Raw genomic sequence first — 27,865 nt, forward strand, 5'->3', positions numbered from 1 at the left:
GTGGTGTAGCTGTTGTGAGATGTCACGATATTACGTTCACCCCATGGGAAGGGGGGGTGAGGCCTAAGGCGGGAGTTATACGGTTGGAACTGCTTTAAAACTTCACGGTTGTATGACTAAACGTTAAAGCATGTTCATCTCTATTAGTCTGGTATGTTTGCTGGTACAAAATATGTGTTTCTGGAGCAGAACGTAAAGTAATTGCCATCGGTTTTTTTCTGTGACGTTCTCTTAGTAGTGAGATGTGAATAATTAACCCTGTTGAAATCTGCTGTGACTCTGTAAAGAGAAGAGTACTAGAGTATTTTTTTCTCTACGCAGTTAAATTTATTTTTTATACCAGCTGGAAATAAAAACTTGACATAAATAATAATGGCAACACTGTTTTTCTTAGGATTTGAAGATGTCTAAAAAGAAACTGAAGAAATTAACCGAAAAGGAAGACTGTTTGGATGGCCGAGATGACAAAGTAGGAACAGCTGTATTGTTACTGTTATCGTTATTTTAATTTAAAACCCCACAGTCAAGAGAAGAGCATGAATTGTTTAGCAGTTTTGTGATAGAAGGATGAATCAAATTTAAAGGTGGGGTCATTAAGAATAACAGGAGGGTTGAATTGATCAGGTAACTGCAAGTTCTAGCCAGATAACTAGCTTATGTTTTTCTCCGGAGACTGAAAGTAGTGTGGGTATCAGAAAATAAGAGACATTTTTATTTTAGTGTATCTTCTTGGTTGGGGAAAGCTGAGCTTAAAACTGTTACCAAAACCACTGCTGTTTTCTTGGATTGTTCTTTATCGTGGATCATATATCTTAATTTTCTGATTAATCACAAATTGTACTTTGCAGCATTTTAGCAAGCAACTCTCAAATACTTCGTTTTAACCACTGAGACACAAATAAATGACCAAAATTCTTAGTATACTCTGGTACATATTTGTACCTAGTGAGTAAGTCTTCACTGAATCGCTTGTAAAATGCAGGTGCTGCAGAGGTGATAATCTTTCTGGTCACACTTGTATGTAGCTTCCCATTTTTATTGTTTGTATCCCCTTCTGGGAAGTTATTTCCTGCCGGTAGCGTAATACATATCCAATAAATTAGTAGTTTAATAAATCCACTCTTAAGTTTGCTAGATTTTTTTTCCTTGGATTTTGTAAGGTATGTATGAAATAAGAGAGCTTTTAACTGTCTTACCATAAATATCTCAAAAAATGTTTGGAAGTGTTTATAAATGAACATGATATTATGGCCTTATAAACTGAGTTATATATGTTAGAAGCCTTTTGCTCATGTAGTATATGTTGTTCAAAGCCAAGTATTGGTGACTAGTTTTTCTCCTGAATTCCTTATTATTATTCAGTTTGTCTTTTAACATTAACTTATCCTAAGGTGTGGATGGTTTTTTTTTTTTTGCTTCTGTAATACAAAGGGTAAAAACTTGGCTTGAAACCTCGTACTATAGCTGTATTGCCATTGCTAATGCCTGTACTAATTTGAAGAATACAGACTTTTAGCTGTTGTGTGACTTCAGTCTGTTTGAGACAGCATTAAATATTGCTATATGCTGACATTGACCAGTGCAAGCAACAGTGAGAACCCAAATTGATAATAGCAAAAAGATAAGGAAACTTCTGATTAGTAGCAAGTGTTTCTTCAGTGTGATCACAATATGGATAAGAGGTATCTTCAGCTCTTACAGGTGAGAGTAAGCCATTTAAGTAGAGTCATATTTAGGTGTGATTATGCTGGGGGCTTTGGGGTTGTTTTTTTTTGTGTGGTGTAAGCATGACCACAGATTACAGAAAAATTTATGCTTTTTGGCTTTTAGCCGTTTGGCATATAATTCCATAATTATGAATGAAAGGACATTTGTCACAGTATAAACTAGAACAGCTTTACACAGAGCTGTCTGGAGGAGTTACCACAGCAGCTGTGCAGCCTTTTGGTAATATGGCCTGGATAACACCAGGTGATATGATACCCATGGGATTGTAAATAGAACACCTAAAACAGTCTGTTCCAAGAGGATGTTACCCCAGACTGATAATGCTAAGAGGAAAGTAACAGTAACAAAGTTTAAGATGACCAAATTAAGTGAAAATTGGGGAATTATCAAGAGACTTTTGAGAAAAGAAGGAGCTAGGTTGAAAAGAAATACTAAAAACATCACGAAAACTCGTGGTTCTAAGGGAATAAGCCTTGAAGAGAGAAAGCGGTAACAGAGCAGCAGTCAAACTGGGCTTGATGCTGCCCCAAGTTGTCCCACCAGCATTATGACCATCACCTACGCCAATGGAGCACCTTCACTACCGGACACTGTCAGTAGCCTGCATTCCAGCTGGTGGAGTGACAGTACAGGGGGGCCATCCCATAGGGTCCCACACCCTGGGGGTGTGTGCGTGACCTCATGGGGAGCCTTTCTCACCAGCATGTGCATTAGCAGATTGGAGGAAGCGGTACAGCTGCATGCGTGACTGGAGCACCCACATCTTCAACAGCATGAGTGTGTGTGCCAAAGTGTATCGTGTAGGGGATAAGATGAAAACTTTCTGGTACCAAGTCGTCTGATCTGGTATAATTTTGTAATTGTCTATTATTACAGTTTTTCTGTTGTATTGCTAGTATTGACCCTGAGTGTGTAGTTCACTGATTGTGAGTTAATTGAGTTGTTAATAAAACACTTTGATTCCTATTTGATTGTAATCATGTGAGTTGAACAGGAGCTGTTCAACTGCAGCAAGTTGCATCAATATGATTCTCGGTGGCAGCAGCCTTTAACAGCCTCCTGTTATGGTTTCAGTGGTTTTGCTGCTGTTACAACTCCAGAACAAACCACAGGCAGAAGTTCGCAAAATTTCCTTAATTCATTAGAACTCTGCTGGTTTCTGCAACCCTTTTATTTTTTAATGAAGTGCTTTCTAATGCGGAAGTAAAATAGGTAAGGGCTTTTGCAGGCCTCTCTAGTTAGGAAAACCTCTGCAGCAGTGATCTAATGGCCTCACTGAGTCAGCATGACCCAATTATTGAAGGAGGGAATTATTTGTAAAAGGATGTACAGCCTGGAGCTTCCTTATCTGAAGTAATCCATATGTTACCATTCTCTGTTGTGGTTTCCTACACCCTGCTGTAGTTTTGGGAAAACTAAGTCATATAACCCAAAGGTGTATAAAAATTAAATGCCTTGTTGGGCAGAATTCATATCAGCAGTCTGTCACTTTACTGCTCTCTGTTCTCTCCCATAGCTGCAATAATAAACTGCTTTCTGTTTTGACCTGATCAGAATTGCCTTCCAGTTATTCCGCAACATGAAGGCAACGCAGCTTGCGATATAACTGCTTTCTAAACAAGGACTGTTCAAGTTCTTTGTTTGGGGACTATCCTTACTCTTAACTAGGCCTATGTAACTGCAGTTTCATGCTTTTCCACCTAATTAGTAAGTCTGATGAGAATTAGTAACACATCTCTTCTGCCCAAAAACCTCCCATAGAAGTATCCTCTCTTTGGCCTTACCTGGGGGTAGCTGGAAGGAGTCTTCAGGTAACTTTCTTTTCCCTAAGAATACTGTTATACTTGTAGAGTATATGAAACACATGAATCCCAAATGTGTTTAATTAGTTGAGCTTCCTCTGTTTATAACCCAGGACTGTGTGCCACATTCAGTTTTTCCCCTTGTGTTGTTCTTAAATAGAACAAAATCTAAATACTAAGTTATAGCAAGGTATGTGGCTGCCTTTTTCAAGCTTAAGTTATTCATAAATCATAGTGAATCTAGTATGAAATAATAGCTTGTTCCATCTTATGAAGGTTTTTTTTTTAACTGCAGTTTCCTCTATAAGCACTTGGATTTTTTCCTTCTTTCAGAACTCAGAAGACACAAGATCTTATAACCATACTATGAAAGGAGAGACAGAATTTCAGAGGTAAATTCTTGCTCTGTCATTAAATGGAACTACTTAAAACAATCACAGACTTTTTGTAATACTGAATTTAAGAATTTTGTTTGACTTGTTCGCCAAATAAAATATGGTATTTTAACTGGTGAAGTGTTGGCATTGCATTAATGAGTGGATTCTGTCTAAGCTGGGCAGTTTGAGACAGTTGAGGAGACAGGGTTCAGAATTTTTTTTTTTTTTTTTACTCTAATGTATACTACTACACTTCAGATAGGGTAGTAATTACATCCTTCAACACTGCTGGCATGAGAAGATTAATTTTTTTTGTCTTGAGTATTACCTTGTTGTTCTGTATTGCATGCTACACTTGTTTTGTTAGCAAAAAAAGGCTCCACTGAAGTCTGGAGGATAGTTCTGCAGTGAACTTAGTACCTTTAGTAGATTCCTTTAGTTCTGAAATCTTTGATTACTCCTGATGCTTGAAGTAATTGATTCCAAGGCAGAGAAAGCAATCTTTCACCTTAAGTGTTGCAAATGTAAACACTGTTTGGAAAGTACTTCATATGAAGTGAGAATGTTCTCGTGAATCCTGAGGTGGAAAAGCTTTGGGTTGTTCCTTAATCATGGCAAAGTCTTGTTGTGGTTTCTCTGTTAGACTGGACTTGGAAGTCATAGGATATTTGGCTGCATGCATACATGCTGTTAAGCACTGTTTGTTAGTACAGTATGATATAACCTTAAAAGAGTAACTATGTTAGTGCCAAAACTCTCTCCAGTCCAGTACCCTATCCCTGACAGCGGCCAGTAGGGCTTGTGTAGGAAGGAATATGTGAAACAAGACAAGTACAAGATGATTTTTCCTGCTGTACACCCTTCCAGCTTCTAACAACCAGTTAAGGGTCTCCTAAGTCAGAAGTCGGATGCCAATTGGTACGTTTTAAGTTACCTGTCCTATGTGAGTTTGTCAAATGGCCTTTACCTCCCCAACATTTTTGACAACACTATTATAGAGTAGGCTAGAAACTTTCTTTGGCTATTGTAAACCTAGTGTATGATAAATTTATTGGGTATTTTCTCTGCTCTTACAAGAAAGTTTCCTATTCAGTTTTCATATCATTCATGATTTCTGTAAAACATTACAATATTCCCATCAGTCATTTCTTTTCCAAGTTCTCCAGTCTGTTTATCCTGTACTGTTTGAAAACTGTGCGGTGTTTGGCACTGCGCAATGAAGCTGAACTGCTGCACACTCGAATTTTAGGATGACGCACCTCATATATCATTAAACTGCTGTTAAAACTTACCTGTGTGATAAGATGAAACTCGACTTTGTAGGGCATCTCTCAAACCAATAGATAATGCAGAAAAAGCTTTTTCTCAATTTTGTAAGCTAAAGTAGCTGTACAGCTAGGAAAAAATGTAAATACTAAAAATGCTCTATCAAACTATTTTAAAGGACAGATGTTGCTGCAAATTCATATTTAAGAACATACCAAACTGGTTTGCATAAATACTTAGCTGTAACTGCCTAAATCAAGTGCAGGCTATTTTTTTTGCTGTTCTTTTACATTAACCGAGCTAGATTACATTACTTTTTTCATAATGTTTCTATAGATTCAAAATAGAGAAAGATGGGCAAGAGAAGAAGCAAGACCAAAGTTCTAGTACTTCTCATGGCACTGATGGAAGATCCCAAGGAAAATCTCTAAATAGAAACAAAACAACAGGCAATTCTTTAATCCAAACTGAAAAGCAGAAGAGAATAATTATCCAATTCAAAGCCAAAGAAATTAAACATGGAAAAAGTACATGCACTCCTGATGTAGAGACCACTAGCAGTGAAAGTTGTAACAAAAGTCGTTTTGATGGAACAGAAGGAAAAAGACTGTGGCATAGCTTTGCTGTTCAGAGGGACAAGGTGCTGAGGAAAAAGAGAGAGAAAGTTGAACTCTGCAAACGAAAGTTAAAAGCGGAACAAACTATGTTGGAAAAATTTAAGTCGTCTGCATACGATTCGCATGTACCACGTAAAAAGGCAGAAGGATCAAAAAAACAGAGTGAAGATGTCAGAATTCCAAAAAAGCCATCTGACACCTCTACAGGGACTGTGCATGATGATAGGCCTTTCACTAAGAAGCCCAATACATTATCTAGGACTTGGGAAGAAGAGTATGAAGAAGAATATAAGGAGTCTTCTAGGAAAAAAAGGCATGTGAATAAACATATGCCATCACGCTATTCAACTGAACCACCACAACAATGGGACTCTTGTAAACGGAAAAAACAGGATGCTGATTTTGATAAAGCTACTGGTAATTCAGGGACTGAAGAAAGGGACTTTGAAGCCACAGCACTATGTTTTAAGCAGGTAATGAGAACCCAATTCTTTGTATTATGCAAGTAGATGTTTCAGGCTAGTTGGTGAATGGCAGGTATATAAGCAGATTGTCTTCTTACAAATTTCAAACGGGATTTCATAGTTAACTAGATAGATTCTTCTGATCCCAGTGTAAACCATATTAAAATGTTTATCTGCTTTGCTAAATGATTAAAGAAACTAGAATAATAAAGGTCTTGTGTATTAGGACTGTGTCTGCACATATGCTTTCATAGCTTTACTTTGCTGCTGGGGGTGTGGAATACTTCAATTTAGGTAGAAGTCAAGAGAATTTTTTTTGAGCTGGCATGGTTGTATAATTTTTTGAATGAATAAACTGAACCAATGAAAACTTGCCTGCCAAACAGGTGCTCATTGTTGGCAAAGTGATACCAGGAGAACTTGTAGATCTAGGACTAAATTTGTATGCTTCCTGCAGAACTTCATGTTTGGCTGTGATGAGTTTGTTTCTGAGTTGTAGCTTGTGTTTGGCTCTGCACCTAAACTTTATCATGAGTGTGGTTACTTTTTTGTTGTTGTTTAACATGCCTAGCATTTTTGGAGATTGCAGTTCACATTAGGGTAGCGCGATCATTTTGTGTGTACACAAAGATAGTAATTACATACAGAATCATGGAATCATTGAGGTTGGTAGGCACCTCTGGAGATCTTCTAGTCCAGCCTCCTTGCTCAAGCAGGGTCAGCTAGAGCAGGTTACCCAGGACTGCATCCAGTCAGGTTTTGAACACCTCTAAGGATAGAGGCTCCACAGCCTCTCCAGGCAGCCTGTTCAAGTACCTTCACTGTAAAAAAAGTGGGGTTTTTAATGCTCAGATGGAATTTGCTGTGTTTCAGTTTGTGCCCACTGCCTCTTATTCTGGTACTGGGCACTGCTAACAGTCTGGTTCCATCTTCTTTACACCCTCCCATCAGCTATTTATAAACATTGATAAGACTCCACCTTGTCTTCTCCAGGCCAGTCACAGCTCTTTCAGCCTCTTGCATAACACAGCCCAGTCCTTTAATCATCTCAGTGACCCTTTGCTCAATTCACTCCATTAAATTCATGTCTGTCTTGTACTGGGAAGCCCAGAGCAAGAATAACATAGTCACAAACCCACAAGAGATTGGAAAAATAGGCTTACTGTGTAAACCACTATATTTATTTTAAAAGAAAGCCATCCTTCTAAGCCCTTTTGAAATGATACTGTAGATGCTTCATCATGGATATCGAAAATATTTTTTGTGTTACCTATTCAATTCACTTGGGAATAGTCAGTGTTCTCTAAAAAGCACTCAGACTGATAACATGTTCTACTTGCGCTCCTACTTGTTTCTAGAATTTTGAGGTCCCATGCACGTCTGACTCCTACCAAGAAGGTGAGGACATAAAGTCTGTCCAAACGGTTAGTGATGTACTTGTTTAACACTAAAGAGCTATATTCCAAAACTCTTGACATGGGGATCACTTGTTCCTCAGTCTTCCTTGATATTTTGTGTGGTTGGTATGGGGTTTTTTTTAATTCTTCCTACAGAACTTTGAAGTCTTTCCACCCCTTCAAGACAGTCAGAACCCAGAAACAGACCAAGAGGTTAGTAATACTTTAATTTAACATTTCTAAGTTATATTAAAAACTCATGGCACTGACGTTGTGTAGCTGGACAATTCCGTGACCTTTCCTAGTATTTTGCATTGTTGGCTTATGATCTACACTTCACAAAAATGCGGAGCATTTTTTTCAAATACTAAACAAACTTGCTAAAGTACTGCTAATCAGGAATTTTCTGAGATAGATTGCCTTTCTGTTATTCTCTGCAGCGTAGGGGGCCTTCACAGGTGCTTACATACTTTAGTGATGTCATTTTCCATCCTCTAACTTTCAAGTTGGAAGAGACTTTTTTTTTTTAAGACACACCTGTCAGGAAACTTGCAGTCTATGTAGCAAAAAATGGAACAAAGTTTTTGGGTAGCAGGTAGAAAGGTTATAAACAAACTGTCTTTCTAGGCCATATTTTGGACATCTTTTGTAGACATCTTGTAGTGGAAGATGTGCAGAAGGTTCTCATGGATTTACATTTGTTGTACCAACTTAGAATTTTTCATGCTTCATTTTTAGTCCATTTTAACACTACAGCATTAATGCGAAAGTGTCTTTTTCAGGAACAATTCATAAGCGATTACTTACAATTGATTTCATACATCCACATTTTTTTCACTGTAGATGCAGATAGTTGAAGATTTGCATGTTGCTCGTGTTCAGAAGAGGATGGTGCTCTCTGTAGTACAGACTTGTGGGGAACTTACAAGTATGGAAATAGACCTTCCAGAACAGGATTTAAATATTTCTGCTGGTATGTCGTGACTTGATGTTCTTTGGTATCTGCTTGCAAGTAGTTCTTAGTCAGTTAATGGTCTGAGTAGAGAGTACACAACTGATTTTTTTGCAACTGTTTTTTTTTTTTATCTCTCTTTTTTCTCCTAGAGGCTTTTACTTCTGGTCTGAACATATTGGTTGTGATTGACACAAATATAATGATTAGTCACCTTGAGTTTGTCAGATCCCTGAAAGCTGAGGATATACCAGGTATGTAAATACACGGTCATCAATAAGACATTTTAAGAAAAAACAGATGTTTTAAGAACTTCAGGCTACGTGAAGAAAAAGAAGCCTGGGCTCTTTAAAAAGGCAGCAGGTTTCATATGGAGCCAGAAGGCTCACGCTTCTGTGAACCCAAATAGGCTGCCTCTTAAGGAAAGTTCAGATACGAAAGTAGAACCTACTATGCTTATACATACGTACGTACAGAGAATCATGGTCAACGTTCCCAGGAATGTGTGTGAACTCTTAGAGGTAAATAAGTCTTACCTATTGTAAGAACATACTTTTAAGCATTTAATCCATTACTAGTGGTAATGATGTTTTCTAATCTCTTTTTAGCATTTCTTTTTTCTAGAAACCTAAAAACATTTAAGATCTGATAAGCAGTCAGTGCTTTATTTCTGTCTTGGTGAAGGTCACAGAATTCATGAGACGTGTGAGCAATTTCTCAGGAATTCAGATTGCAGACCCTGGCTTTAATGTTTGGCTTTAATATGTTGTTAAGCTTGTAGTGATTTAATGTTAGCAGGATTAGGATTGTGCGTGTCAGTTGTTGGTAGACATATTTGGAATCTATCAGAATACTTAGGGTGCTTTGATGCTTTCAGCTAATGAATACACTTATTCCGGCTGCCTGGAAAATAACTTTAATAAGAGCCTGAGTAATTTTCAAGAGTGTATGAGACTGTATTTCTCTTTCCCATATTAGGAATGGTGTTGTGTTGTGTACACTGGGATGCCTTTTTTAGAATATTGCAGCTCCCAGTTTCTGGTCCTGCATCAGACCCATTATGTTCAGAAGGTTGCTCAGTCCTGACCTATTTATTACCAAGCAGATGGATATTAATGTATTTTTTCAAAATTGTATTCTTATACTGTGAATGAGAAAGAAAGCAGTTGAAGTATTTGTCGGGGGTGGACCAACAGAACAGTCATTAAATTGCTGATCTACCATGTATATACGTTTTAAAATTCAGACCGTACTTACCTACAAATAAAACCGTAGTCCAATATCCATACTTCCTGTTCCTGGCTTAGGAATGCTGGTTGGCAATTAGCACAAACTATTGCTCCTTTTATTTCGTGATTGTTTTGGCACAGTGACTGTTGTGGTCATTCAGGTATTTTCAGCCTGTTATTTCAGCTGCTGTCACCTTGCTTTAACATCTCACAGCGAGTGTGTGACAAGATGATAATTGCTGCAAATATATTTTATAATACTGCTACACACTGTTGTCAGAGTGTTCTGTTGATTAAAATCGTGTCTTCCTTTTGTTTGCCTAATAGTCATTTTTACATGTAACCAATGTAGTGCAAGTCTGAGGTTAGATTAGAAAAGGGAACTTGGCCTTTTTCAGTTGTTCATTTTTTAACGCTAGATACTCTTGAGCATGGACTATGAAAACTACTGGCAAAAACCATAACTGTGAACTTACATAAATGTGATGTTTGAATTAAAAATTACCTGTAGTAGTTTGCATGGCTCTTCAAAATGTCTTTTGTTTTTGGTTGTGTTTGGGGTTTTTTTTCCTTCCAGGTGTTGGCAGACTTGCATTAATAATTCCCTGGGTCGTTCTGCAAGAGTTGGACAACTTGAAGAAGGGGAAAATGTTGCAGCATGTTCGGGACAAAGCTATCCCTGCAGTCCAGTTCATCTACACATGCCTCAAAAACCAAGATTCAAAATTGTGGGGGCAATCCATGCAGCTTGCTTCTCAAAAAATGTGTAATATATGTGCAATCCATTTGTTTTGGATACTTAATCCTTGGAGTTCACCTAGTATGAACCTTAGCACTAAATTTTGAGTTTAATACAGCGTTCACTCTGCAGTTTGCTAATTAGCTGACAGCAGCCTTCAGAGCATATCCAAGGCTATAGCATGCAAACACCTTATTCAGATTAGTGCTTTGTTCACTATTGTTTTATCAATTGTTTCTCACTTCTAGCTACATCTGTTGGGGGATTACTAAATTAAAATTCATCTAGTTACTTATACCTGTGAGCTAAGGATATGTTGTGTGCTTTTGCTTTTGACTCAGTCATCACAAAATCTAACATACTCAAATATACGTGTGGCTCACTTGACATTTTCTGGCAAAACCATAGCAGGTTTGAGTGGAGTAGTACCTAAGAATTCAAAGCTTAGATTTGTGTTTAGATTACACTTCTCTGTCCTTGTTTGGGGAGCATTAAATTTAAAAAGAGTACCATGACTGTACTGAAGTATTTCTTATGTTGAATTACTTCTGAACATGTCAGCACTGTCTTAACTAAATTTGCAGATGGCCTGAGTGACGAGAACAATGATGATCGTGTTTTACAATGTTGTCTGCAGTATCAGAACCTCTTTCCTCAAGCTGTTGTCATACTCTGCACGTGAGTTCCTGTGTGGTTTTAGATCTCTTATGAGGTGTAAGTTAGTCTCATGCCAAATGCCCTAGTTTCAAATCATGTCTTAAAATGAAACCTGTTCCTGAAGTAGGCTTTTTGAAGAGCAATCACCCTCTTAAAAGCTAGAGTAGAAGGATGTAATAAAACACAAATATTGTAGACTTAATCACCTTCGTGTGCTTGAGGCCTGAAGTAGAATTAAGTTTACTCAATATTCAGTTCTAAAACTTTTTAAAGTATAGCTTTCTCGGATTTTACTCCAGTTTCTCATAAAAATATTACTAGAGTTACAAAATAGAAAAAAATATTTGTATTAATGATTGAGATCCAGTTAGATAATTTGTTTCTGCTCGCCTAGCTGGGAACAGTGATAAACATTGTTAGGAGTTAATCTTAGAAAGAGGGAAGATGGAGACAGGTTTGCCTCTGTTCTTGTTTTGTGAAGATAACAGCTGACTCCTGAGTATTGATTCTCAATTTTATTCAAGTCCCATGAAGCTAGTTTTTAAAGGGCTAATACTCCTTGACAGGTACTGTAAACAGCTTGCTTTGGTCTTGGCTAGAACCATTTCCTGCATAGTTTCAGTAAGTGGGGTTAAGACACTAGGCATCCATTGGTTTGTTTAAGTTGATATGCGTGGATTGGGTTGCTGCTGAAAATACTATTTCAGTCACAGTATTGGTAGGGCTATTGATAATGATTTTAGGTTTCTCTGAGTAAAGAACAAGAGGTGACTTCAGAAGTGCTTTTCATCTGAAAAAAACTTTTATCCTTTATCAATATAAGCAATTGGAATTTTTTAGAAAGTACTAGGATCCAACTTTGTACTGCATCTTTATAGTAGTTCTGCTGTAGCAGTGTATACCTCAGGGTGGCATCTGGGACAATGATTTGGCCAGTAGAACAGTAAAAAATGGTGTTGAAAATGAGAATTTATTGTAGCAATCGAATAAAATATTACTGTCTTAGTATTATTGCCTTGTTTGGATTTTAAGATCATAGCAACTAGGCATCATTGCTGTAGTATTTATAGCTGTTTTTTTCTTAAAGCAAACCTACAGCCTGAAACATTTTTCAGTTATGTTTCTAATTTTTTCAGAATAGACACTTTAGTTAGTTTTCTGGTTTAATATTTTGAACTGCTTCTAATCGCTTGAGAAAAAAAACTTCATATACGATGAAGCTCACAAAATAAGCTTACCGAAGACAATTTTTAGTGTGTGTGGCTTTTATTACTTAGTATGTAGTAATGTCAGTTTTAGGTCAACAATTAATTCTCTTCTCCTAGGGATGATAAAAATTTATGTAATAAAGCCATTGTGAGTGAGGTCAAAGCATTCTGCAAAGCTGATTTGGTTACTGCTCTACAGAATCTGAACATAAACAGGCACCAGAACTGTGTTGAGCTGCCACACTCAAAATGTGGTAAGTGTGTTTAATGTGCATGTATACACATGCTGTTTTTTGAGACGTGTAATAATCAGTGTGGGATAGGTGGTGTAGTTTCTACTATAACTTTCATATAGTTTGAATCCTTAGGAATGCTTTTTCTTTGGGGCAGAGATTTTTTATTTTCAAAGGTAAATGGTTTTCTGAAAGTTTGAGACCTTTATTAAAACATGTGTCTCAGTTCTAGGAAATTCAAATATGATGTATTTTTGTTTTATAGGAAAAACACGGCATGAATTTCCTGTGTTTATAGTCATTTAAAAGGTGTCCTGAACTTTTTAGGACTGAAAAGAAGTTTTTCTAGTTGAGCCAGTTTGAGTCCTATTCTTAGTAGTTTTAAAATTCAGTATGCTAAGATCACTCCTTCCATTTTATGTTAATACCTTTACCTGCATCCTAAACAGTAGAACTTGATTCTTGGGTTGCCTGTTCATTTTTCCAAAGATACAAAGACAGCTTACAGTATTAAGAAGTGATCTTCTTATACTTGCTGATAAATAACCCCACTGGCTGTATATAAGCTAAGTTATTTAAGGAAAAAAGAAATGTGGAGTAAGATCACAAATGGCTAATGCTCTGGGGAAATTAATCTTCTTGGTTAGTAGCTTATAATTAAAAATATCCACAGTACAAATGGGTATTACTAGAAATATTTGGAACCTAAGTAAATGTAGCCTATCTGCTTCAAAACATAAAGCGCAGTCTCTCTTTATGGGGACAAGTTATTTGTGTACTATCAACATAAATTAGATACAGAAACGGTTGCGATAAGTGCCTTTTATTGTCATTGGTTTAACAGATACAGAATTCGAGAAAACAGAAGGAGGTGATGCTAGTCTTACTGCGCGATTCCCAAATATACTTCCAGATCTTGAAAAGAACTTAGGAGAAGCTTTATCTTGTATTTTGGAGACTGAAATGAAAATTGCATTCGGAAACCTATGGATGGAGGTGGTTTCTAATGTCATCTTGCTTGATATTTCAAGTATTAAGAGGTTTAAACTTCCTTGGTGTTTTAATGATATTAGTACCTGTGCTAAGCCGAACAGCTAAGTTATCTAGTTCACTAACAGTTCACTGACAGTGAACAGTTAAGTATTCAGTTTTACTATTTCATTTTATAACAAGGTTATTCTATTTGACCGGTAATGACTGTGCAATACTTTAACAGTCTTTTAGTAATACGGTAACAGAGATGCTGGCTGTTCAGTGTGAATTTTCACAACTCTTTTTATTAGTTGGATTAAATTTCTATTTTGTCTTTTCTACTATGGTTAAATCACTGCATTGTAAATATGTCCTTCAAGAGGTTACTCCATCACGTTTTATATAATATTGAGGCACTGTTGTAGCAGGCACTTCTTCCCCATCAGAACAGATCTTTTTAGATACCATGTGGATAAAATTGTTCACAGCTAAATTGATTACAATACAGATACAGAATTACAAGGGTGTTAACAAGAATCTTCAAACACTCTCTTTTTCAAAAGTATTAATAGAAAGTAAATACTCATGTACAAGGCACTTTCAAATTATCCATGCTTTGGTTGAGATTCCATTTTATAGCTGGGAGGGGTTAGTTAGAAGTTTAAATTTATTGCAGATAAGCCTCCATGGCTTTCAAAAAAAAAAAAAAAAAAATTTGCATGAGATGACTGTTGTTCCATAAGATAGAGCTTTGATTAGCTGTTAAGCTTTTAGGCACTTCTGATTAACTTAGCAGATTTCTGTTAACATCTTTTCAGACTCTGGTTTCACTTGGTAGTAATAGATTCCAATTTTATTGCAATATGCGTATATTACCTCATGTATATATAGTCACGGCTAGGAAAAGTGTGTTTATTTTTACTTTTTTAACAATACTAGAAAATCAAAGGCATATTTACTGTTGTTCTGGCTTTTGTACACAGGTAACATATTAAATCACTTTAAGAGTTAACTCCAGAGTATTTGAAGTGTTTCAGGAAAGGGGAAACAAAAATCATGAAAATGATTGTACATTGAATGCTTCTACATGAGCATCACTGTTTAACCCATGATGCTGCTGAATCGAATCTTTTTTAATAGATAAACTTGTTAAATCTGAATATAGCCTTATTTCTGAGGAATCATTGAAATTCTACTTCAGCAAGCACAAATCATAACATTATTGAAGAATAGAGCGGTTGTGGTATGTGTAGGAATATGTGTATATGAAAATCAGCCTTTGAAATTATAACATACTGTCTTTCAGATACTGTATCTGAAGCCACCATGGACATTAGCAAACTTGCTGAAGTGTTATACAAAACACTGGATGGCTGTTTTTGGTTATGTTGTGCCAAGGAGTTTACTTTCAACCACTGAATATCTCTATAAACACCTTTGTACAGGTGAGAATCTCTGAGAACGTTATTGTAAACTTGTAAAAACCTCACTGTTCTGGTTTTAGTAGTTACAGAAGTAGATACTTTGAAAAGGCATGTACTCTGTATGTTTAAATAGTAATGTGTTCCATCCTCTTCTGCTTCTGTAGCCGTGAAGCCAGAATTGAAATGAAATTGATGAGCTATGAATTACATATTAAAAAAAAAAAAAGAAAAAGAAAAAAACAAAGCTTGTGCCAAGATCAAGTCTGTCCAGATTGTGGTCCCAAATGGTCTAAATATCACCTGCAAAAACCATAAAAATGATTTCTGAAATGTTTCTTTTTTTTTTTTTTTTTTTAATTCAGTGTTTTGCTGGCTTTTTGCTGGCTTTTTTCTACTTTTTGTACAAAGACAGTAAAAGCAAATGTATGCACACTATCAGGCATGTAAGAATTTATTTCACACATCTCTATGTACCTGCAAAAATCAGGGGAAAAACTTTTTAATGAATACATATTAATGGTCACCAAAGTCTCTGAACTATTTTTAAAAAGCAAATAATCTTTCTTCCTCCTTTGCCACCATGTTATGCGTGGCCAAATGATCTGTATTTGCCAAATAAATTATGGAGGAGTAAAGACTACTTAATGTGATAGATGAGGGCAGGGAGGTTTGTTTTCAAAAACCAACAAAAAAAAAACCCCAACCCTTTCATTTATTTAAAGATATGTTTAAGAATTTGATTTTAACAGATATACCTCTTTTGGGATATTGCTCTTCTGGCAAAATTATTTTAGATATGTCAGTTGATCCTCTTGCCAGATCCTGGGATAAATTTGGAAGATTTGATTAAGAAGTGGGAAGTCTTAACCTCGCATGTGTTTCTCTTGAGACTGTTTTATCTAATGCTTCTGAACCATTTTCAAGGCTTTTTATGTGCTCCAGTTAATCCAGATATTTGTGTATTAAATTTGCCTCCTAAGACTGATAATACCTAACATCTAATACTTTCCCCCCCCCCCTTCCATATTAATGTCTAAATATCAGGTAAACCAGTTGACTCCTCAACAGTGCGTATCTTACTCCAGGAATCCAAAAAATTACTCCATGCTTTCAGTTCAAGGTCAGACTATAATGGTGTACTTCCCCAGGCTTATGCTGAAGTGAATAAGCTATACCAAACACTTACAGAGGTAAGGGGAGCTTTAGTATTTGTTCATCTAACATCTTCGTGAAGTTGCTCCATGTTCGTGTTACAAACGTGGCTTAGATTTCTAAAATATTCCTATAATTTCAACAAATTATTGCAGGAAATGTTGTTGCTAGAGCGTTTTCAAAATTAATAGACCCCAACTTTAACTTTTATTTTCATGTAGCAAATATCTGCATTTATGTATATGCTTGGTAGACTTTTTTTTTCCCCTAACATAAATGTGTTAGTGTCGGGAGGGTGACTGCAAAACATTATTTAGCTGCTTTCAGGAAAAATTTCTTAGTTTTTTATTGCATTTGTAGCTGATGGAAAAGGGCCTGAAAGATTAATGAAAATTGTTGTTTCTACTTCTGACATTGATCCAACACTACTCTTCTTAGGCGTGTTATTTCAGCTTTCCTTCTCTTGGTAGCTCTGGTGCTACACATGAAGAAAGGACTCGCTTGTATCATGTGCTTTGTGATAGTTAATGGGGGGTGTCCTGACACATTTTGTCTTCTGAGTAGTATGTCTTTACTTCCAGCTCATCTCTGAGTTGCTGTGGAAGAAATTTCAGTGTCTTGGTGTGTGGTTACTGTTAGTTCCATGTGTAATGGCGTAAAAAGTGGAATGATAAGCATGGATGACTTGAAATATTTCTATATATGGGAAAGAATACGGGTCAGAATATCTGTAAAAAGTTATTTTCAGTTTCAGAGAAGGCTGAAGGGGAAAGGAAGAAGGTGGTCAAGGAGAGGAAGGATCATCTGAGGAGTCTTGATTGTTTACTCTGCTGTAACTGCTGTGTGCATTGCAGTGGGCCACTTAGTCGGCAGTTCTGCGAACGGTGCTGCCATAAGAAGCAGGCTCTCTGTCTGAAAACTTGTTTCCTCCTGTCCTTGTCCTGCCAAGTGTTTGACTTCACATAGAACTTCCTTTTTACAGACTAGGTTGTGCCAGATTCAGTTTAATCTGGACAAATTTTCTGAATCAGTTTACTAAATGAGTAGTTTGTGCTTTTGCAGAGGAAAATGTGCCATCAGTTGTGGGACAGGGAGTAAGAGTAAGAAGCAGTTCTTGTTTATACCAGATTACCATGCCTGGGAAGCTTTGGCATAGGGTTTCCCTTTGCTTCAGTTTCCTATCCGTAGAAATACCAATATATAGATATGGAAGACTTGGTGAAAGACTGAGAGATGCTTTAGACACAGAGGCTATAATAAAGATGGTTATGACTGGAAGCATTTGGCCTTGCTTTTTTGAGCATTGCTTTAAAAAAAATGTAGAAGTCGTCAAGTTTTCTTAAGTTAGGAACCAAATACATTCATTATTTGTTTGCTGAACTGTTTTATAAGGTGGGGTCAGACAGTGAGCAGGACTTATCAGAAGACATCATGGTTCTTTCAGAAAATGCTGTATGTGAAAAAATGGAAGCAATGACACCAAATTTGCAAAACTCTGAAGAAAAAAAGTTACAGCCAAGCTCTTATGTGGCTCAAGAAAACAGGCACCAGGAAATCTGGTCGGTCCTTGAAGGTGCATGGAATACAATAAACTTGTACAGGTACAGTATGCTAAAGAAGTTCAGAACTTCTACATAACTTTACGTGATTTTCAAACAAACATGCTTTAGAAATTGCTTTTTTTTTTTCTATTTTAGCAAAGAAGCTATTAGTAATTAATAAAAATTGACCGAAAAAATTCGCAGAACTTGTTGCATAAAGAAGTTAGGAGCATGCAGATTGTTATGTGGATGCAGTCAGTGATCTCTCTAGTCTGCTGCTCTTTTTCTGGACAGTGGCTAAAATAAGTTGCCTTAGAGAATGGTGTTGAAAACCCTGTAAGAGCCACAAATGTGAGACATCAATGGAAATCCTGTCTTTATCCATAAAAAGGAGGCATTCAAGCTCTAAGTTTTCTTGTGATTATTTTCTTTCCAAATCCTGTGGATGTATACTGGCTTATGCAAAACTGTTTACTTTTTTTTTTTAAACTTTAATCAATTTCAATTTGAAATATAATACATTTTCTTGTTAAGCAAAATCCTTCACTCTATAAAATCCAAATTCAGAATCTAGTGATGAATTTCCTTTCTCATATAAACTCAAAAATGCAGGAAATTAAACCCCCCTCCATCTAGATGTTTTACCATTGTTTTTATTTTGGTTATTTTTGAAAAATCTGCTTGAAAATCACTGAGGTCCCATACTTTTGGATGCTATCACAAAATCTGAATAGATACTGTGTTTTCTTTTTGTAGTCTTAATCTGAAATCTTTTCAAAGGAGGGACTCTTGAGTTACGTCAAGCACAAAGGAACTCCATTTCTGGGGGTCTGTTAAGGACTCACCTAATAAGCAGTGATAATAACTCTACCAATGCCATTTCTACACTGGCATACTCCTCTTGGCTCTACGCCAGTGCAGATTAATCTGAATTGAAGCTGTTCAGGAGTTGGCTTGGTGTGGTGTTCAGGTCAGCTGAGGATGTGCACCAGGGACTAGTCTCGATGTGTTCTCTTACTGGGATAGTAATCGTGAACTTGAAGGTTTCATGTAGGCATTGAGGAAAAACTCTTTCAAGTGTACCACTTTATAATGAAAATGCAACTGAACTGTTGGCTCTTGGCACCTGTTAAGGACCATGCTGTGAAAAGAGGGTAAGAGTTTAGAATCAAGGGTCACTTCACACTCTTCTTGCTCATGTCAAGAATGTACTACTTGCCTCGCACCCGTGGGGATAATTCTTCATGAGTGTACTGCAGCATATCGTCCCAACACAGCCGTTGCAGGGCCTATTCCAGTAAATCTGGAAAATGAAACTGCTTGGAAAATTGATGGAAATCACTTTACTTGGCTACTTTAACCTAACAATTCTCTTCTAAAAGAGGCTTACTCAGGTGTACTCAGGTCATGCATCAAGAGACTGTTTCATTCTCAAGTGAAGTTTAATGATAAATCTATTTAAGTCAAAGGTAAAATACTGTTATAGAATACAGTCATCAAGGAAAATTTTACACAGATAAGTACAATTGTAGGGCATGGTCTTTCTACCATTTATTCTAAGACTATTTTAGATAACATGGTTTTAGTATAGATTTACATTTGACCTTGGTTTTTTAAATAGTCAAAATACAATGGATACTGGTTTCTCTGAATTTTGAGCATTTTTTATTGATTGCTCTTCAATGTCTCTTCTTTGTTTCTTTTTAATACTAGTATTGAAATTTTCCAAAAGTTGGACCCCAACACAGTAACTGTGACTGCAAAGTCTTCGTTTGAAGAAGCTTTTTTAGGTTTGCAGAAACTGTTGGCAGCTGTGAATGATATCCGTGAAGGAATTAGTAGGTAAGCATTTAAGCTAGTCATAAAAGCTAGTGATAGTAACAGTCACCTAAAGTCATAGAAGTTGCTGAAATCTTTTGATGCCAAACTACAATTTGTTATATGTGCTTAGTTACATGATTTTCAGTAAAAATCTTGGTATCAAGGTTACCTAGAACCATTTCTTGGTAGCAAAAGAATAAGAAACTGTTGCAGACATTCAGATCTCTTGTAGTGAGCTTTCTCTTTTATGACTTGGACTTGTTTTCCAGTATTTGGTGACAAGCCACTTGCCTCTGCTCAGAGTGTAACTGGAGCTATGACACGATTAACTAATACATAGCTCTGATAGCAAGAACTTTGAATAATTCAGAACATTTGTTTTTCAAATGTGAGGCCTACTGGAATTAGGGCAAATTTCCGATATAGTGGAGGACATAAAGTTTGGGGACTTTGCTGTTACCAGTTTTAGAGTATCCTTCTTGAGTCAAAAGCTGTATTGCAGCAGTAACAATGACAATCAATCAGCTGGACTCTCAGTTTAGGAAGGATAATATTCCTTCTGTCTTCCTTCTCCCTTTTTTTAAAGAGTGCAGAATAATAAAAATGAAGCTTCAGAAAGAATAAGGTATCTCCTGTGTAGTCTTAGCGTAGTCCTTTTTTATAGCAATGAAGTTTATTCACCAGCAGGAACAGCCACAGAAGAATGCTTTAAATTGTCACTTTCGTGATTGTGGAGTTTGTCAGTTTCCCATTGACTTTAAAGACTGTTTGTAGGAACTGGTTTGTAATTGTAGTTAAAGTTCCAGTAACTGCTGTGAGCACTAAAGTGTAACAGGCTGTGAATCTGAGTGGCTGGAGCTATTTGATTTGGGAAAAGGACACCACTTCGCACAATTTTTGAGCATAGTAACAATGCAAATGGGTTAGAAAACTGTGAAATAGGTGCATCCAAACAATTTGGCTTACCATGTACATCAACAATCTGCCTTTTAAGTAAATGTTGAGCTATATTACATTTCTACTCTAGACCGTTACAGCTTTGTTAGAGATTATCTAATAAGCATATTTTTTCAAGTGTTTTTTTTTTAATCATTCTACCATAGTCTTGAGCTTTTAAACTTGCATTGTCAGTACTTAGTGATGTTCATTACAATCTTTTCTGAAGGTTCACAGTCCTTATACTATAGTTACCACAACAGTCCAGCAAAGTATGGACGTATGGTTATCCCAGTTGTAAAGTGTGAGGTCTGACCTGTCAAGGCACTTCAAAAGTCTGGAGCAGGGATCTGGAGCTCTGTCACTTAGGACTTAAGCTAGTTTTCATCTGTAACTGCTAGAGTATTTCTTTTTTTCAATAAAAATTATTATGGAATCATGTAAACATTTGCTTCACTTGTCACCACTCCCAAATAAGTTTTTACTGCTTTTTTTTTTTCATTATGGTCAAAAGAATATTTCTTTAATTGAAGTGTTTCAGTAAAATAAATATTCTGTAAGTCCCAAACAAGCTTCAAGGTACACTCATGTGAAGTAGTATGTTCACATGAGCATAAAAGACCATCCCTGCACCAGTAGTATTATAGCCTAAGTTCTAGGTCTGATTTTTTTCTGTACGCCACACAAATAGTGGGATAAATCCATTCAAAGAATTGTTGTCTTTCTGTCAAAGATAAACAGTCTAAATATGAAAGTAGAAACAGAAGAATATGGGTAGAAATGTGAGCTAGAGCACGTTGGTGGTAATTGATTCATTTTCATTGCTGATTGATTGGGTTTTTTTTCTCTATAAAGAAATTGTTTTAATAAAGCAGGTTACTGCTAAACTTGGTTCTTTTCATTCCAGTCCTAAAGATCTTGCAAGAAATCCTGTGGTATCAGTTTATATATGTGGTGGATGAGATTTAATGGGAATACGGTGCTTGAAGATCATTATTTCAGTGTTACAGAGGTGTTTCATTAAAACTTTGTGTGGTGATAACAAAAGACATTTTTTATTTCTTTTAGTGAAAGCTACTGGCCTCCCATATTTCCCCATATGGGAGAGCTCTGTAAAAATACAAAGGTCTAACAATATATCGGAGAAATCTATTTTATACAAAAGATATACTTTCTTGATTAGAGCCATTAGAATATCTGGAGCAAAGATAAACAGGATTCTGTCATTTGACTTTATTTGAAATGGAGAGGCTATTTTCTGTTCCACATGATTACCATGACACTCAATAACATTGATGAAATGGCTTTAAAATTTCCTTTCATACTTTTTAGAATTTTCTTTTTCACCACTAAACTGAAATACACTATTTGTGCATCCAGGATGATTCTTGAAGTGGAGTAATTTTCCTCCACGGTTGCATTTGGAAATGCCTGCTCTGAGTTTGTTCTGCAGGTTTGCAGTAGAGGGCATCGTGGAGCAAGAAATTCAGAGAGACTGTAACATGTACTCGGCTGTTTTAGTCTTGAGTGCAGGTATTTAAGTTAGTTTGAGAATTCCGCGTAGGTTTTCCAAAGAGAGTCAGAAGCCATATTTATGAATCATTGTAGGTTTATGTATATTACAGAGTATTAAAACAAAAAGCCTGAAGTTTTCAAAAGCAAGAAGGCGGCTTATTTTGCCTAGGTCACTCACCCTTTCTAAAACTGAAATTGGAGTTTATTTAATTTTCTTGGTTTTTGAAAAAATTCCTTTCAGTGACTTACAGTTAATATCTAATAGTGTGATTGCAGAAAAGGAGGCATCTGGAGAAAAAGTAGTGAAAAAGTTCTAGCTTGAATATTTGGAGGTAATACAGCTTTTAGTGATAAAATACAAGTGTTTTCTGGGTTACCTTGTATTCCTTGCTGTCTAGAACAAAGAAGAGAGAAACTGTCTTGTGAAAGTTTGAAAGTTTTACAAAGAAGTTATATTGAAAGTTCAACTGCATTAAAAGTTCAGATTTTCAGATTGTTAAAAACAATCAGAAAACCACAGTACCACTTCTTGAGATAAACGTGTGTAATGATACCCTTCCTCATTAAAAAAAAAATACCTCATTAAAAAAACCCCAAAAACTAGTGACACTACTGCAGCTGTTCGGACTTGATGACCAGAACATGTTTGTAACAATATAGATACTAAAAAAAAAAAAAAAAAAAAAAAAAGCAGCTGTTTCATGGAAGAGGTCTTATTAACAGCTTTTTGCATCTTACCCTGTTTTTGTAACTTCTGTCATACCATACAGATTTTTAATTTTATCTTTGCTTCTTCCTCTAACAACATTGGTAGCAGAATGGTATTTATACTGCAAAATACTGCATGCCATAAATGTTTTACAGTACTTCAGCTCTAAAATGAAGATGGTAACTAGTATGTTTAGCAACTGTGGATAACCTACCTCCTTCTTTCGGCAGCAGGAATGTATTTAAACAAGTATGTGTTAGTTGTCTCATCAAATATAGTTGATCCTCACAGCCATTGTTATATCAGTGTGTTCTTGAGATTTACTCAAAAAGTGAGCATGAAATACCTCCTTTCCACTTTTGACCGCAGAAGTTATTATGTATGTTTATTGACTAGCAATGAACAAAGATTATTAAACCTCTGAAATTTACACTTCAATTAAAATTCTAAAACCATGACATGTTTTTAAATAATTTTGGATTGAATAGTATTTCTGATTGTTTTCAGTGGTAGTTTGTATTTATGTTGTGTTTTATTTGGGTTGGGTATTATTTGGAATCAGTTAATTAGGGGACCTAATTTAAGGTCTCTTAAATCTTTAAAATAAAATAATTATCTTCAAAAATCTTTAAACTTATTTCTCGGTTTTCAAGTAGCTCTTTGAGGCAACAGAAGTATTTCTACAGCTCAGGGTTTTCAAGTTTTTGCCAAATTTTTTATCACTTGCAGAAGTTCTTCCACTCATTCTGCTGGAAGATGTTTCATCTTTGGAGAGAAGAGAGGTTTAAGTACTTACCACAGATAATTAACTCTTGCAGGTCTTGTTCTAAAAAGTGCAGAATGCCTTGCAAGGTATTGCTGCCAGGGGAGTATATATACTTGAGATATATTTGACTGTATACTTAAGTTACATCATAACTTCTCTTGGCTTTCTGCATGCAGGATGTGTTTCTTTCTTAACCTGTTGAAATTAATGTATGCACCAACACCACTAGAAGGCTGGAAGTACTTGTAGGTTTTCATGATCAGTCATCTGAAGCATATTTTGTGTCTTGTTTGCTGTTAAATCTTCCCATTAACATACTGATTGGAATATTGGATACAGATAGCTTTCTTACCCTTTCAAAGGCTTCAGCAGCAGTGTTTAAATGTATCTGTAGGGGTTTACATTAGCCAATGTTTTTCCCTTGGCTGAATATAACTTCTGATTCAAAGGTTTGTATGCACCTCTAGGGAATTTTACATGTCTTCATGTTCCCTGCCCAAGTTACTTTTAGATAAGAAATCCTTGTTAACAGAAAAGAAAAAGTTTAGTCTGTGGTGAATTGATACGGTTATTTCTAGTTTGATTTTTTTTTTTCATGTGTTAGCAAAGAAATAATTGTTCTGTTCACATGCCAACTTTAAAATCACTCACAATTTAGAGCTTATACTCTTAGATACAATACTCATAAATATTGATACTAGCATAGTGTCAGCTGTAAAAATACTTATCTGTTACTTACTACAGTAAGGAACCTGAATTCTACTTTTCTAATATTTTATCTGAATGGAATTTCTCTCAAATTCGCAATGATTTTGTTTGTTTGGAAAGCACTGATTTAGACGAGGACTCCATAAACATTTGTAAATTAAAAGTATAATTTTTTTAAGATCTCAGTAGTGCAAGAAAGCGTTACTGTATCAAAAGTGATCACTGAATTTAATATTTTGGGATTAAATGATTTTAAACCAGTTCTACAGTTTTACTAATTTAAAAACAGAATTCTACAGCTGTAGAGAAGCTGTTCACTCTTTGTTTATTCAGCTGGTCAATGGAGGAATTGAGATTTCTTTTTCTTGGTGTCTAGTTAGAAAATTGTCTTCCTTCCCTTAGACTGCCATGGCATTTAGTAATTTCTATCATAAAGTCTCTAGATTAAGAGCTGACCTTTTAATCTTCTTCTGCATGCAGTCTCCTTCTGGAAATAAAAAGGAGATTAACTCCCAGTTCAAAAAGTATCAGATTTTCCTATCACTAGTTGTTTGGTTTTTATTTTTTTATTTATTTAGGTGAAACCTGAAATGTTCTTGACCCACTAAAGGAAAACAGTTAAATTACTTTAAATGTAAATTTCAGCCTCAGAGTGCTGGGCTTTGTGCGGCTTTCCAAGGTAAACAGAATTTACTATGAAGGAGAAATGGGTACTGGAAATACCGCATTTAAACATTATACTACATGGGGCATGGTTCCCTCTTCATTTTCTTGGTGGCAGATCCAGCTAACACTGCTACCTATCAGCTGTCTTCCAACTTCTGAACAAGGTGTGTAACGTAATTTGCGTAACTCACAAATTGCGAGCAAGAGGAGGAATTATAACGTCCTCCATGGTGTGTTTTGACCACACATAGTCAGGTTGGCACAGCTGAGAACAGGATTGCGGTTGGATGAGCTGTAACGCATTTTGCAGAGAGGCGTTGTATGCAGAAATGTCCCTCCCCAGGGGTCAGCACTAATGTAGAAACATCCCCTTGGTTACTAAGAAAACAACCACTTAACATCAGCATTTCCAGAGCTCATCTTTTCTGTAGTATTGTAGCCTTTAGTTTAATTAGCATGTCTGATACAGTTGAAAATGTGCAGTATCTGACAAAAGGTTTTCTCCTAGTTCTAGCGTTTCCTTTCCTACATGGATTCTTTGCCATCTCCTGTTACATTTGAACTTACCTACAGCCTTTTCTGCTGCCAGGGTCCAAATTTGTCCTTTAGCCTTCTGCCTATTTTAATGAAAGCTGTAATAAATTAAAAAGTTTCAAGACCTGTGTCAAATACAGCTGAAATTGGCCAGTGCTTAATGAGGTGCAGGGCAGAGGTGATGCTGTGGCAGCTGTTTAAGCCTTGTTGACTTTAAACCACTCTAAAAAGCAGAAAAGTTTGAATAAATGAGTTAGTGTTGTAAAAGCCATGGTCCTTTCTGGCCTTGTAAAGCTAGAGAATAGGCGTCTAGACAAAGCAGCACTAGGATCTGACATGTGAAGTACTTCTGCAATAGAAGAAAGCATGAGCTTGACTTTGGGGAAAAATCCCCTTAATTTCCCAATAGGTTGATGTTGAACAAAACCTTGGCATGTGTTGATCATTGTAACACCAGTTTGACTACCTTATTGCAGTGCAGTGTAATGAGGAATTGTTAATAAGCTGCATAGAAGTTTTGTTTTTCCGTTTCTCATCTTTTTTGCTTCACTGATATTTTGACAGTGAGGTTAAATGGGGCTTTTAATGGCTTAAGTTGACTTTAATACAATTAAGTCATATGCCTTTTTGATTAACTGCATGGATTTATTGAATTGGTTAATGCTTTGTGACAGTCTTATCAGTCTTATGCCACAGGCAATTACATAGAACTGTTAAAGAGGAATGGCTCAGTGTGACAAATACTGAGGTACAGAGGTTTGGCCAGATTCGAGAGCGAGTACCACGTAGTCTCATATGACTTTTATCCATATGCTTTACTTGTCGCTGCCCAGGGGTTTTTTTAGTGTTTGTGAGCAGCTGGCAGGCTGACCTGCTTTCACTGCCAGATTGTCTTGTGGGTTGTTTTTCTTTTCCTTCTATTTGGTAAGTTAATTTTCTGATGCTTTCCAAATAGGCTTTGCTTGTTTCCCAGGTCTTCTCTAAGCACAAGTGAGGAACCACGTCATGAGCTATTTCCCATCCATTTCCATTTTTGCTTATTGTGTCTTACACTCTGTGCATGCATTTGGCATCAGATGAGTGACAAGACAGTAGGTAAAGAAATGTTCTGAGTGGTATGGGAAGCCCTGTTGCTTATGAGATAGAAATCATTAAGTCTGACTCTCCTTTCTCCCTTCTGCCCCCAGAACAACACCTAACCTCCATTTTGTAGCTGATACCCATAGTCACTTTATGTGTCTTTCTGTGACATGCTCTTCTCTACCTCATGTACTAAATACTTTCAGAAAACTGCATAGGACCATACTATAGATTTTAGCTTGATCAACGAATTGCATTTTAGTGATAATCCCAGCTTTCACATCACCCAGCATCCTTGCCAACACCTGCTCAGAGCATGATGTTTGGATTAATTAAAAGTTGGAAGTACATGACGTGGGGTCATTTGTAGTTTGGTTTTGCATGGCTGTGGTGATAGGAGAGGCAAAGTGATTCAGTGGATTTCCACCCTCTGCTTTTGAAATCCCTTTGATGTCATGTTGAGAGAGAAGAAAAAGCAGTGGTTAATATTGCAGGGGTCACAATACTGAGATTCAGATTCCTCGTTAGAAGGGTTTTACATAAGAGCCCATTTGCTTCATGTATTATTAATTTAGAGGGCATTCTCTAGACATAGTTTTATAGCTGAGGCAGACTTTTTTCTACTGAGAAACTTTGGTGAAAACAAGATCAACTTGATTTAATGAATTAATAGAGGCAGACTCGATGTGCTTATAAACATGTCTAGATTTCCCAATGTACATCTTCTCTTAAAATTTCTATTTTATGTAACACAGAATGGTGGCTACAGGAGATGAAAGGAACATAAAATGATTAAAACCAGTATACAGCAGCGGTGGTGTGAAATCATTGCTCTGCAGACAGGAACGTGTTACAGTTTTCTACAGAAAAACATATTGCAAGACTGGAGCTTGTATGCCAGTTCCTATTTAGTTGAAAACAGCAATAAGCATGTTTTGTGAATGCTGACCTGTTAAGAATTTGTGGGGGTACTTACAGTGCAAGCTCCTCTCTCACCAACTTCTTTTCAGTACGCCGTGTGTAGCAATGGTTCTTCCCTGAAAACAACAAATTTTATTTATTTGAAGATATTGTAAAGCTTTGAGCCAAATGTCAGACTTCTCATTGCATGTTATAAACCCAGAAGCAATTGTTGTCATAATCCAAGCAAATGCCATAAAATAAGTTACAGGATTTAACAGAAATTTACTTGTATGCTTATGTACACAATCTACTTTGGTTTTTTTTTCCAAAGAACCGGAAGCACAGCTGGTTTGTACATCCACCTGATGGACGTACAAACTGAGGTTTGGTTGGATGTACTGAGGTCTGGTAACTTACGGTGAGCTAAACCAATAATGTTAGCTGTTTGCTAATACACTCTGGTCACCAG

General features: G+C 36.4%; 1 protein-coding gene across 6 annotated transcripts in view; it reads left to right on the forward strand.

Annotated features, from left to right (window-relative positions):
* Positions 1–27,865, forward strand: part of SWT1 (SWT1 RNA endoribonuclease homolog) — a 39,417-nt gene that overhangs the window by 587 nt on the left and 10,965 nt on the right. For 4 of the 6 annotated variants that reach the window (XM_030032745.2, XM_041127991.1, XM_041127988.1 and 1 more), the window contains exons 2-16: positions 395–469; positions 3,864–3,922; positions 5,510–6,263; positions 7,613–7,678; positions 7,808–7,864; positions 8,495–8,624; positions 8,756–8,857; positions 10,410–10,598; positions 11,156–11,249; positions 12,554–12,690; positions 13,514–13,665; positions 14,948–15,086; positions 16,110–16,255; positions 17,610–17,818; positions 19,472–19,600. In XM_030032745.2, the coding sequence (XP_029888605.1) occupies positions 404–469; positions 3,864–3,922; positions 5,510–6,263; positions 7,613–7,678; positions 7,808–7,864; positions 8,495–8,624; positions 8,756–8,857; positions 10,410–10,598; positions 11,156–11,249; positions 12,554–12,690; positions 13,514–13,665; positions 14,948–15,086; positions 16,110–16,255; positions 17,610–17,818; positions 19,472–19,600 (2,429 nt within the window). In that variant the 5' untranslated portion in view covers positions 395–403. The remainder of the gene's footprint in view (positions 1–394; positions 470–3,863; positions 3,923–5,509; positions 6,264–7,612; positions 7,679–7,807; positions 7,865–8,494; positions 8,625–8,755; positions 8,858–10,409; positions 10,599–11,155; positions 11,250–12,553; positions 12,691–13,513; positions 13,666–14,947; positions 15,087–16,109; positions 16,256–17,609; positions 17,819–19,471; positions 19,601–27,865) is intronic. The other 2 variants (XM_041127990.1, XM_041127992.1) reach the window with 2 other exon arrangements.

Source organism: Aquila chrysaetos, chromosome 12 (genome assembly GCF_900496995.4).
Source record: "Aquila chrysaetos chrysaetos chromosome 12, bAquChr1.4, whole genome shotgun sequence".
Classification (NCBI taxonomy): Eukaryota; Metazoa; Chordata; class Aves; order Accipitriformes; family Accipitridae; genus Aquila; species Aquila chrysaetos.